This window comes from Ictidomys tridecemlineatus, chromosome 3 (genome assembly GCF_052094955.1).
Source record: "Ictidomys tridecemlineatus isolate mIctTri1 chromosome 3, mIctTri1.hap1, whole genome shotgun sequence".
Lineage (NCBI taxonomy): Eukaryota > Metazoa > Chordata > Mammalia > Rodentia > Sciuridae > Ictidomys > Ictidomys tridecemlineatus.
Genome location: NC_135479.1, coordinates 205386408 through 205399759, shown reverse-complemented (window position 1 = coordinate 205399759; position 13352 = coordinate 205386408). Strand labels below are relative to the sequence as shown.

At 43.4% G+C, this 13352-nt stretch overlaps 1 protein-coding gene across 5 annotated transcripts in view; it reads right to left on the bottom strand.

Moving 5' to 3' along the window:
* Positions 1-13352, bottom strand: part of Eva1c (eva-1 homolog C) — a 79507-nt gene that overhangs the window by 60981 nt on the left and 5174 nt on the right. The window contains exon 2 of one of the 5 annotated variants that reach the window (XM_078044534.1): positions 5522-5898. The exons of the other annotated variants lie outside the window; for them this stretch is intronic. Within the exon in view, the coding sequence (XP_077900660.1) occupies positions 5522-5711 (190 nt within the window). The 5' untranslated portion in view covers positions 5712-5898. The remainder of the gene's footprint in view (positions 1-5521; positions 5899-13352) is intronic. 5 annotated transcript variants of the gene reach the window in all.

Genomic DNA, 13352 nt, shown 5'->3' with positions numbered 1-13352 from the left:
CCGGACTTTGAAAATTATGCAGATGGTTCTGATGTAAATATGGCAGTTTAGCCCTAGAATCGGCAGGAGTGGGTGGTGGGGAATGGAGGCAGAAGGGACAGGGAGGACTCAGGGATGGTGGCCGGGTTTTGTGCAGGTGACGACGTTCATGGGGAAAGCCAGCACCAAGAAGCAGGCTTTGTGATTTTTGTCTGCATAGGCTGACCCTGCCAGTGGGGCATCCCAGTGGTGCCCAAGGTCAGAAGTTCTGCGAGGGATCTTGGAGGACAGACCAGCAAGTCAAGGGAGTGGCCACCTGAGAACAGTGGGCAGGGACGTTTAAGAAATGGTGACAGAGAAAGCCCCATACAACGAGAAGGTAGGGAAGGATGACAGGAGGACCAGCGGGGGTAACTAGGATGAGAGCAGAGGAGGTATTAGGGGTTGACCAGAGTGGGGGTTCATAAGCTCATAACGCTGAGCAAGGCGTTCAACCCCTCTGTGCCCACATATGGTCATCTATAAAAGGAACGTGGTCACAGCACCCATCTCGGGTTCATGGGGGAGATGAAATGAGAAACCACAGTGAAGTGCTCAGATCTTCGCAGTCTTCGATTCCCAAGGCTGTTTTAACAAGGCACCACAAACTGGGTGGCTTGGAATAACAGGAACTGGTAGCTTCACCCTTCTGGAGGCCAGACATCTCAGAGGAAGGTGTGGGTTGGGCCGTGCTCCCTCGAAGACTCTAAGACTCAGCTCCCAGCCTCTTTCCTGGCTGCTGGTAGTTTCTTGGCTCCTGGCAGCACAGCTCCTGTGTCACGTGCTATTCTCCTTGTGTGCACGTCTGTCTCTGTCCAAGTTTCCCCTTTCGTAAGGACACCAGTCCTGTTGGAAGAGGGCCCACCCAGATGACCTCATTTTAACTTGAATACCTTTGTAAAGACTCTGACTCCAAATAAGGTCACATTCTGAGGTACCAAGGGTTAGGACTCCAATCTGCTGCTGTTGAGGGGACACAGTTCCCCACCATAACAACCACTCTGCCCAGCATCAGCTCTGTACAAACATTCACCTTTATTCTTATCACCTCCATTAGTTGTCCTTTTCTTCAAAGGTATGAAGCGGCCCAGCAAGGGGCATCCCAAGGCTGGGGAACCTGTCTGTTGTGGCCACAGTCTCCACAACAGACCGTGTTCCTCCAGCAGCACGGGAAGCCCAGGTGAAAGCCCACAGATTAAGTAAGAAGAGTGAACAGAGGGAAGGGAACAACAGGTTTTGATAAGGAGCCCAAGACCATCACCAGCAGGAAAATCAACAACAACAGTGCAGAGAGAAAATCTCCCTGTCTTCCTCCAATTCTGTGCAGGGGCGAGCAGAAGGCCTGAGACGTCAGGTGGACAGAAGAGACCACACCGCTTCTCAGCCTCCATGCACAGGTAGAAGGAAAGCCATGTTTCGGTCATTTATTAAGTCAAATGGTAAGTCTGATCCGCAGGATGAGAGCCTCACCAGCAGCAAAGATTGTGCTTGCAACTGGCAAGTTGCAGTGCCCTTGGAGATGGTAAGAGGCACAAGCATGACATCTGACCTGGAGGTGAGCGGTGGGTAGCACACAAGGTGACCTACCAGGAGTGCTCAGTGGGACATCACCTCATGGAAAGGATTCCTAGAGTTACTCTGAATGTCATCAATCCCAGGGGAAGACTCAGATGGAGCTGCAGGGTGAGCCACAGCTTGGACAGAGGGAGTCTGTTCTGAGGAAGAACTGAACAGGAAACACTGAGATGCAGCAATAGGCACAATGGGCACAGGCAGCCCCAGCAGAGCCCAGTGGGCAGTCACCTCCTACCCAACCCGGAGCCACGTCCAGGCCTGACGCTCTCCTCACTTCATCCTAACACCAGACAACTTTGACTCCGTCTTCTCAGAAGTCCCCCCTTGCCAATCCACCAGGATCCAGGAAATTTCCTTCTTTTTCTCTAAGACTTACATGTCCTAAGTTCAAGACATTTCCAGCCTTGCTAGATAAATGATCATGTAAGAGGGTCAATTAACACAAGAGATAGGGATGATGATGCCTCCTTTGACCTAAGAGAGGCCCGTGATATACCTCAACCAAAAGTTCACTTCTGCCTGAAGTGATGCACAAGACACCTTGTCTGTGACAGTCCCGCCCCCCAATACATAACAATACAACCAGGAAGAAACATCAGGCAAATACAAACCAAGGGGCATTCCATAAAATAACCATCAAGTATTCTTCAAGAATGCTGTTTTAGCCTGTAGTTCATCACTACAACAAAATACCTGAGACAATTAACCGCATAAAGAAAAAAAATTATTTAGCTCATGAATCTAGAGGTCCCAGTCCAAGACCACTGCTTTGAGCAGTGGCAACAGCAGGGAGCACATGGTGGAGTAAACACCAGGAGCCAAGAAACAGAGACAGAGGGCAGGCCAAGGTCCCACAGTCCCCTTCAAGGACATGCCCCCAATGACCTAAAGACCTCCCTCTAGGATCCACCTTCTGCAGGTTCCACCAACTCCCAATGGCCCCACCCTGGGGAGCCCTTAATGCCTGGTGCTTTGGGGGCCTTTGGAAGACATTCAGTATCTGAACTGTAGCAAAAGCCAATATCAGGAAAGATAAGACGGAGGAGGCGCTCCGGGGTAAAGGAAGCCTATAGGTACACAACAACTCCAAGTGTGATCTGGGATTTTCTCTTGCTCTGAAATTACAGTCAGCTCTCCATATCTGTGGATTTTGTACCCATTGGTTCAAACAATCACTGAACAAAAATATTTGGGGGTAAAACTGTATCTGTACTGAATACATAGACCTTTCCCCTGATCATTATTCCCTATGTGATAAAGAATGACAGCTATTTACATAGCATTTACATTGTATCAGGTGATAAACATCATCTAGAGGTGATTTAAAGTAGACAGGAGGGTGCTCATAACTTATGTGCAAATATGACACCATTTTACATAAGCGACTTGAGCATCAGAGGATTTTGATACCCATGAGGATTCCTGGAACCAAATGACCTCAGACGTGAAAGGATGGAGATGTACACACACACACACACACACACACACACACACACACACACACACACACACACATACACACACACACAAAACTAATGGAATCTGATTAAGGTCTGTAGATTGGAAAATGATATTGCAACACGATTTCCTAATTGTGTTGATCATTGTCTTGGTTATGCAAGAAACTGTCCTTGTTGTTAAGGTACACACGGGGATATTTAGGAATAAAGGAGATCTTGGTTGCAATTAAGAGAGAAAGTAATACGGCAAATGTGGTAAAAGGGTCATATTGGGGAATATAGATGAAAAATATAAAAGACATCTTCATACTAATCTTATAACTTCTCTGAGTTTGAAAAACAGTAATAAATACTAAATATTGAATAAGTAGATCGTTTAAGAATGTGCAATGTTTTCCTGCGGGTCTCAGTCTTATCTTTACGTTAGAATCACCTCAACAGCTTTTAGAAAATATCGATGCCCCAACCCAGAGATTCAGTTCCAATTAGCGAGGAGTTAAACCCCAGGTGTCAGCCTAGTTGAAACACATGGTATATTTAAACCCGAGGTGACTCTGCTGTGACCCCAGAGTAGCAGCCATTTCTGAGCCTGATGTGTTCAGGTGAGAGAGCTCTAGGTGGGAGAGCCCTCGTGCCTGCTTTGTTTGAGAGCCGACCCTGAGGGCAGCTTGGTGACCCCAAACAGGAGCACAGTCATAGGCCCCATCTTGGTCCTGCCACTAAGAAGCCAGGAGACACCTGGTCCAAGTCCTCACCTGTACCATGTCTAGGTTTTCGGAGGCTGAGGAGTCTCCCAGGGGAGCCTGCACAGCATCTCACTCTTATATCCCCTGCCCCGGGTGGGGGTCACACAGAAAGACAGTCCCAAACCCCTGCACTGACTGGGTGTCAGAAAGGGATTTGGATGAGCACAGCTGGCTGGCTTCCGGTACCATGGGCAAGTCCCATCAGTTAGCGCGACTCTCTGAGTTTCTTCCCTCCCTTCACAAGAACTGAAGTCTGGGAGGGGTCTTGGGAAAGAATCTGGAAGAGGCAGAAGAAAGACACCAATCTTCCTCTAAGTCACAGGGAAGCCAAGCTCCCATGGATAAGCTGAGACACCCACCCTTAGCCTCCTCATGAAACAGGTCAGACCTAGCATCTAAGATCATATTCTGTTGCCAGTAACACAATGCCACAGACTGGGTAAGTTATAAAGATCAGAGGTCTATTTGGCTCATTCTTCTGGACCCACATGTGGTGATGCCTTCTTGCTAGCAGAGTCTCAGGACAGCACAGGGGTATCAAGTGGCAAAAGACAGGTATTGCACAAGAGACCTAACCAAGGGGGCCTTAATAGCAGACCCACTGTCAAAAATCACCCATTAATCCATTCGTGAGGGCAGAGTCCTAATCACTCCTTAAAGTTCTCACCTGGTCCTCTCTCTTAATATCTCATACTGGGGATTACATTTCAACCTGAGTTTTGGAGGAGACTGACATATTCAAGGCACAGCACCTGGCTCTGGCGAAACAGTACCCTCACCAAAAGATGATACACAAGGCAGGAGGCTCTGTCTAACCCCAGGCTTCACCTAAAGCTGCACAGAATAGTGGCCACGGGCCACACACAGCCATTGAGCTCCTGAGATGTGGCTGGTCTGAATTTGGATGTGCTATAAGCTAAAATATGCATAAGATTTCCAAGTGTTCACAAGCCAGAAAGATGTAAAATATCTCATTAATAGTTTTAAAATATTGAGTAACATTGAAATAATATTTTGGACATATACGGTTAAATAAAATTTACTAAGGAAATTCATTTTACCTCTTTTACCTTTCCTAATGTGGTCCAGAGGATAGTTAATATTACATATATGAATTACATTATATTTCCACTGGACAGCTCTTTCCCAAAGTCTACATGTTATCCTTTGGTGGCTTATTTTCTCAGTGATAATTTTATTAAAATTAAACCCAGGAAAGGCCAGGCGCAGTGGCGCATGCCTATAACCCCATTGTCTCGGGAGGCTGAGACAGGAGAATAGTGAGTTCAAAGTCAGCCCCAGCAACGGCAAGATGCTCTAAATAAAATACAAAATAGGGCTGGGGATGCGGCTTAGTGGCCAAGTGCCTCTAACCTCCCACCACCACCGAAAAAGAATTAAGTCCAGGAAGGATTTTGTATGCAGTGAAATCAGCTCTGGTCCCTAAATATTCTGCAGAATTCCCCTGTGGTTCTTAGGCTTCCGTAAATCCAACAAATTTACTCTTCCCCACAGTCCACTAAAGTGCAGATACTGTCATATAATGTTCATTTCTCACTGCTTGCTTGAATAATAACAGAGATAATTATACTAATTTAAACCTCACCCTCAGCACTGCAATTTTAACCCAGTCTGTGAGGCTGAATCACAAACATTTGACAATCTTTAAAGTAAAGCTCTCAATTAATACATCAGAGTGCCTAAACCTTGCCTATAATTTACCTTCCCACAGAAAGAGAATACGTGGGTAATGAAGATATATGATACATAGCAGGCTTCCAGCAAAGACTCCTTGGTGGTAATGAGTCACATTCCAGAAGGTTCCATGGAAGGCTGTCATTTGGGGTTGGTTTGCTGTCACCATGGACTGCCTTCTAAGGGTGAAGGCTTCCCGCTTGTGCTTACGCTGCATCCACAGGAGCCATGAACTAGGACATTCCCTTTAAGCAGGGCTTCCTCGCCGTGACTGGGTAGTGGAGAGCCAGGTGGGTTTATCTGTGTCTATTTCTAGAGACTGATCTTCTTGTTCACAGTCTGGTTTCATCTTGGAACCAGCCTGGCGCAATCCATAGCTTGTGGTCTCCATGTTAAATCTCCCACTATGGAAAAACAAAACAAAACAAAATCCCTCTTCAGGGCATTAGGGGAACCCTGGAAAGCAGGAAAAAGGAAATAGGGTTGTTTTACCCAAAATAGATGACACTGGATGTAGGATCCAAGCAAGTGGTTTGAGGGCAAAGCCATCCTGGTCAGGTGAATGGATGGTTGGTGACACTGTGAGAAGGTTTCCCAGCCCAGAACCTTATCAGCTGTTCATTGCACAGAGGGATCCTGGGGCTGAGTATAATGCTCAGCTGCTGGCTCCCTCTCTCTCTTTTTGATAAAGTATGTAATCTTTAAAAACAAGAGAAGACAGATGAGGAGGACCAAAAATATGTGTGTGAATATACATATCATTGTATGTGAATATATATATATCATTGTATGCATATATATATATTATATATATATATTCACATACAATGATATATACACACATATGATGGGAAAGATCGCTGCTCACATGTCCAAGGGTAAAATTAAGACACAACATCTTCATAAACAAGTTTTTCCTGCTTAATTTTCATGACATCTATACCTAGAAGTAAGTTCTGAATGCATGAGTCAGGCACAATGTCTCCAGACCTATATTTTCTAAACCATGAGGAGCAAAAAGAATAGTAAACTCTTCGAAGAACATGCTCTGAAAAAATATATACACAGTCTCCTATATCCATGATTCCTCATCTGCCATCTAATCCACTGCATATCAAAAACATTCAGGAAAAAAATTGTATGTACTGAACACGTACAGGCTCTTCTTATTGTCATTGTCCCTAAACAACTATGACAACTATTGGCATAGCCTTACATCGTTTTTAGGTATTACACTGTGTTACACTGTAGTACATTGTTATAAGTAATCTAGAAATGAGAAAGTATACAGGAGGATGTGCATAAGTTATATGCAAATACTATGCCATGTAATACGGGGGACTTGAGCATCTGCAAATTGGGGTGCCTAAGAGGGTGGGCCCTGGAGTCAATCTCCTATAGATGTTGAGAACAACTGTATGTATACATTATATATAGAACATATACTGTGTACATAGTCAAGAATGTTTTCCTTTTATTGCAGGAAGCCACATTCATTTGAAGGCCATCCTAATCTTTGCATAAGAACACAATATCTTTTAATGAAGAGGGTGTCAGAGAAAAGATGCTTCAGTGTCATAAATATGAGCTAATTCTGAAAACTGAAGTTCTGCAGCCCCCAGATGAGCAGGGACGAGAAAATGAGCAAAGCCCTCCTGTTGGACAGCATTCTCATATCACCCACTTGAAAATTAAATCTGAAACAGAGTTCTGACAGGCCTGCTCTTTTCTTCAGTGCCAAGAGTCATACAATAGACCTTTTTTTTTTTTTTTTTTTTGACAAAGCTCTTAAAATGCTTGGAAATTCAGATAGCCTGACTCACGAAGCTGTACAAATACTGCCCACCAGTTCCTGCTGGTGCCCTTGGAAACAATGCTAGATTTTCTCTGTGTTTGGCAGAAGGAAAGAAATATTTTAAGTAGAGTTGCAACTTGTCTGGGGGAGGGGGGGCGGCGGTGTTCTGAGAGGAGGAGCTGTCCTGGGTCTCATGGCCCCCAGGGTTGGGGTGGTGATTCCCTTTTCAGAGAAATTGCAGGATCCCCCTTCTACTCCAAGTGGACCCTACATTAGTGCTCAGCCCCATGTCCACCCAAGCTCCAAAAATGTCCTAAAAAATGTACAATAGGCAGCACCGAGAGAACACAATGTTGCACAGAATTAACCCACGCATGTGAGTGTGCCAGGGGCGGTCTGTCCCGGGGTGGGTGTGCAGAGGCAGGGGTGGTGATACACAGAGGGGCAGGAGGAGTGAGTGCAAGGGAAGCGAGAGAGAAGACTTAGGGAGATCCAGGGGAGAGCGGGTCTTTGCACAGTCTCCAGGACTTTCCCTCTCTTTGGAATTCCAATCAAACGGCACCCCACACACCTATGATTGTTTCTCTGCGATTTCGAAATCATGGAAATGCTGGCTCACTTCAAGCCTGAACACCTCTCCAGAGCGGTATTTTGGTTTGACATTCATGAGGGCAAACGGTCTAGCCTGAGATGAGGAGGGCCAAGTGTGGGAAGCGGGAAGCCCAGCAGTGGCTGAGTTTCTCTTTCCTGACTGAAGGTACTGAAGGTTGGTTCCCTTGGGCTGCAGAAGGCAAGCTGGGCATGAGGTTGGCAGCGATGCAGCCATGTCTTAGGACTCAGGCTCAACTCTGCCTCGCTGGCATCTCCCAGTCCTGCCACCCCCCTTCCCCCATACTGGGGATTGAACCCAGGGGTGCCTGACCAAAAAATCCTCAGCCTGTTTTTAATTTTTTTTTTTTTTTGAGACAGGGTCTTGCTAAGCTGGTAATTGGTGTTTAAGAAAAAGTTTCACTTGCTTCACGTTCCAAAAGTGTAGAAAACAAAACAAGGACAAGTCTCTGCCATCTAGCCTCTGTGTTCCTCAGCCTCGACCCAGGGACCAGACACTTCTTTGTGATAGGGACTGCCCCATGCTTTGTAAGATGTTCAACAGCATTGCTGGATGTCACCCACTAGGTTCCAATAGCACCCCCACTCCCCAAAGTTATGACAGAAAAAGTTGCCTCCAAATATTGCCAAATGTCCCAGAAGGACAAATTCGTCCTGGGTTGAGAATCATTGGTTTTGACAAAACATTCAGAAAAGCTAAATTTTCATTGGGTAAAATTTCATTCAGGTGGTTGTTGACTCTATGACAATGTGGCATTTGAGTGAAGGTTAACAGACCAAATGATCTGTCTTGAGCAGCCAGAGAGAAAGAAGCCCAAGGTTCATGGCTTCCAAGAGGCATAAGGCTACTTTAAAATAATCCTGGGGCCTCCGATTTCAAAGGAAAAAGAGGGAAATCAGAAGAGAGTATAATATGTCAAAATACACTCTACTATTATGTATATCTATAAAGAACAAATAAAAAATTTAACTTAAAAAAAAAAGAAGAGAGAGACCTTTGAACTTGGGCTTTAAGGTTAGATAAGGCAGAAAAGGCAAAACCATAAGATCTGTAATTGTGCACAGCAGGACCTGCAGCAGTAGGGTCTTGGAGATCCCTTCTCATTCCAAGGCTGTGGATGGGACTGAGTCTTTGCATCCAGCCAACCACCCACAAAGCATCTCTCATTGTTCATTTTGGAAGCAGCATTTAGTTATTCAAGTCTCAAAAAACTGAAAAAGGCATTTAAAAATGATTGTCCCTTAATTTTTCACACCAAATAGACAAGAAAGAGACACATAAGCCTGAACTTGGGTTCAGGGGACATTCTTTTCGTGGAAACAGACTGTAAACTTGTACACATTCCTTGAAGCAAATCCCTCAAAAGCGGTACAAATTGGTTTTCCAGATAAGATCACCCACTCTCTTTTCCACCTGTCTCCCGTGCAAGTACAACAGACAGAGGGAAAAGGGTTCGGCGGCCTGAGTCTCTTTCATTCCTCAAGACAGCACAATGATTTATGATTTCCAAGTCTGAGAATTTCGGAAGCCACCAAACATGAAAAGAGTGAAAATTCTTCTAAGTCAAGAGAAAGAAAAGAGATGACTTGGTAGCATAGTGTGCGCTTCTCAGACTCTGAAACACTACTCTGAAAGCTGTCACAAGTAAGCATTGCATGGTCCCATGCAGACAAAAAGGGTTATTTTATCCAGATTATTCCCCCACATTGCCAGGGAAAAGGGACTCATTTGTAATCATCAAAGGAATGCTGACAGACTTGAAATGGGATTACACTCTATTATACTCATCCGAATTAAAGATTTGTTTTGGAGATCATTCTTAGATTTCTTCCTTTCTGCTCCTCAACTCCAAATGAGGCCATTTGTATTCACGGGACATAGCAGGCAGACATGAAATCAGACTGTTCGCAAACATATGTTTCAGACTCAACGGCCTGAGTTCTGAATTTTAATGTTGCCTGATTTCTGTATGTGGAAAACCTTGCTCTCGGGGTTGAAACTAGCCCTAGCATCATTTCAACCTCTTATTTGTTAGGGCAAGGGAGATTCTACTTTAGGGGCTTCCATGAGCTGGGGGTGCAGGTTGGACGGAATGTAAGTCAGAAATGACCACATGGAAAGGTAAATCTATGCAGAGACAGAGCTGTCTGGCAGGTGTGTGGACACACTAAGAAACCCACGGTTTCAAACTCTGCATTTGATTACAATTTTTATCAGAGAACGTGACCTGCCAAATCTATTGTTGTATTTCAGACTTCTTTGAGATTATTTGTGTGTCCATGAACCCATTTAAACGCAGGCTCCCTCAGGACAGGAATGACTCTTTGGGGTAGCCCTATATCATACATAGCACAGCATCTGGTACCTGAGACACTTTCATGTTTCCTGTTCTTTCCTAGGGAACTACCATTGGGTAGTCATCCTGGAACTGAGACCCCCACTGGAAAGGAGGCTGGGGTGCCCCCCAGTGGGTCAAGAAAGTGTCTTGTGATTTTAAGTGGGGCAGAGAACAAAATATTTGAGAGACCATCTCTCTCTCAAGGTAGAGATATTACTCTTTTAAGTAGGAAGACAAAACAAAGCATGAGGCCAAATGTATTAGAAGTTGTACCACTTCTTTGCTCACAATTTCTTTTCTATCTCATACATTCCTTCCAGACTTAGTGTCTTTCTTCATGAAGTGTATCCTTTAGTGGTTCTTTCAGTAAAGATTTATTAGTGATAAATTTGTTTTTATTATTTCACATGCACTCTTGGAAATTAGTTTTTTAGGTGCATATGTAATCCTGAGCTGACAGCAGAGGGATTTTTTTCTTAAAACCTAGAAAATACTATTTCAGTTCTCACTGTTGTTGGAGACACTTTACAGATAACATTTTTTTCCCTCTGGTTGTTTTTAAAATGGTCACTTTGTTTTTAGTATTTTAGTTTTGATATGATACATTTACAAATAATTCATTTTATTTGTTTTGCTTGGAATACTCAAATTTGAATCTTTCTTGAAAATCTATGTCAGGATACTATGGCCTTGAGTGTTACTTTTCCCAGTTTTCTTTCAGACATTTATCAATGTATATTGAACTTTCATTCTGTCCTCCCATCTTATAAATTTTCTTTCATATTTCCATGTCTTTATCTCTTTTGTTCTATTCCAAATAATTTCTCTAGCTTTATTTTCCAGCTCATTGTTTCTCTCTTCAGCCATGTCTAATCTGCTCTTTAACTTATCTATCAAGCTTTTAATTTTGATCAATATATTTTTTCATGTTAGTAGATATATTTGGCTTTTTTAATTTAAATATGCTTGCTCCTTCTTGATAGTCTTTTGTTTCTTTTTCATTTGAAGAATTTTCTTTCTTTTTTCTCAAGGACTCTGTTGCTGCTGCTATTGAATATTGCGTTTGTAATGTAATGTTGAGTTGTGTGTTCATAATCAGCAGGATTATACCTATAGGCATCTTGAGGAGCCTTTGTTGATGTTTCCATGCAGGGTTTAGATGTGTGTTCATTTTTGCCAAATACTAGGGATATCTTTTATCAGTTTTTCAGCTTGTGTTTCCCAGTAAAGGTAATGAATTCAAAACCCAGAGTCTCAAAAAAGCAGGTCTCTGGTTACGCATTCTCAAAGGAGATTATCTTCTTTCACCAATCCCGAGCCCAAACCGAGACCAGGTTCCTTGTTGTCACTTTGTCACTTTCCTTTGCAAGGACTAATTTGCTTCTCATCCACCTTTTAAGGAAGGTTTACTCCTACAAGGTCACAAATTTCTAAAGAGATCTCTACTCCAATTCCTCCTGTTACACTAGTCTAATGCCTGTCTCCTGCCCTTATGTACCTGTTGATTCCTGATTGTCAAAACCATCAAACAACCCCAGTGCACCCCTAGAGTCAGCTCTGGAAGACCTCTCTGGCCTTCCTGCCCTTCCTTCATTTTTGTTCCCTGAGCACTTCTTCTACTTAATCATTCATTTATGCATTTAAAAGATATTTGTTATATCTTATTTAGCAGTTCCAGGTATCTTTGTGGCTAGATGGTGTTTCCTTCGACAGGCCGTGGAATAAGAGCTGGCTCTGGTTGTTTAAGTGATGAACATTACAGAAGTGGCATTGCTTTGAACTACTTGCAATATGTCTATTTTTATTTTCTTCCCTTGCTATTAGAAAAACTCCTAAAAGTCACTTAACCTCTCTTCACTTTGTCATTGCAATTTTCTGTGACAGTTGTGAGGATTCAAGTAGTTAATGAATGTGAAGTTTCTAGAGCAGTGTTCGTTATGTGGTGATGTATGTGCCAGATACATATACATACAAAAAAACGAAGTGACCAAACTATTGTTAACTCACCAATGTCTCCACTGTGTTGGGACAGTTCTAACTGGAGATGGAATTCATATAGGGGCCAGGGAAGGGATGGTAGAACATGGTCCTGCCTTTCTGAAGGGTGGGAAACGCAGATTAGTCGCATGTTCAGACACTCTTCGAACCTGGGATTCTCCTTCTAGTACGGAAATTTTTGTGATTTTGGGGTTTCTCTTCTTAAGAGAAGGTATTTTCTCACAGAAAGGCACAGACACATCAGCTCATTAAAGGAGTGGCAGAGAACTATAAAATTTCAGTGTGCCCTGGCCCTACCTTCCTGATTCTTTCCTCAGCTCGGATGGTGAGTATAGGTACCTTCAAAACTGGATCAGTACTGGGTTCAAATTCTGCCTCAAACTCTTACTGGCAGCCATGGAGCTTGGGAAAGGAGGCCGGTGGTATTTGGGGGTTGAGACAGAGACAGTTGTTCTCTCAATTTATCTCTTTTGTTTTATCCCAAACTAGTGCCTTTTCAAGACTGCCTAAGGCACTACGCTGACAGGAGAAGACAAGTGACTTCCACATTTTCATAGTCCTGAACCCCATCAGGAAAACTGTTTGAGAACACAGCTCTGAGATCAATGTGTTTGTGTGTACATACTATTCAACTGTCAATTTACATGTCAATAAGCAAAACTTCCCCCCCCCCAAGATAGAACAACAAATACAGTTGGCCTTCTGTGCCCACAGGTTCTATCTCCATGGATGTAAGCACGTGCAGATTTTTAAAAAATAAATAATTGGGTCTGTTGTGAACATGTGCAGACATTTTTTTACCCTTATCCCCTAAACAATGATTTACGTAGCATTTATGTTGCATTAGATATTATAAGCAATTGGGAGATGATTTAAAGTAGACAGTAAGATCTATGTAAGTCATATGCAGATCATATGCCATTTTACATATGATCTGCATATGACTTAGGCATCCCAGGATTTTCCTAACTATGAGGGTCCTGTAACTCTCCCCGGCAGATACTAAGGGACAACTGCAGACAAGTTCAGAAATTCTAACACTTTTCTCCTACATTCTAGTGTACACATAGCCTGCAACGACACCCACTTTGGAATGACGATGGGAAGATGCTTAAGA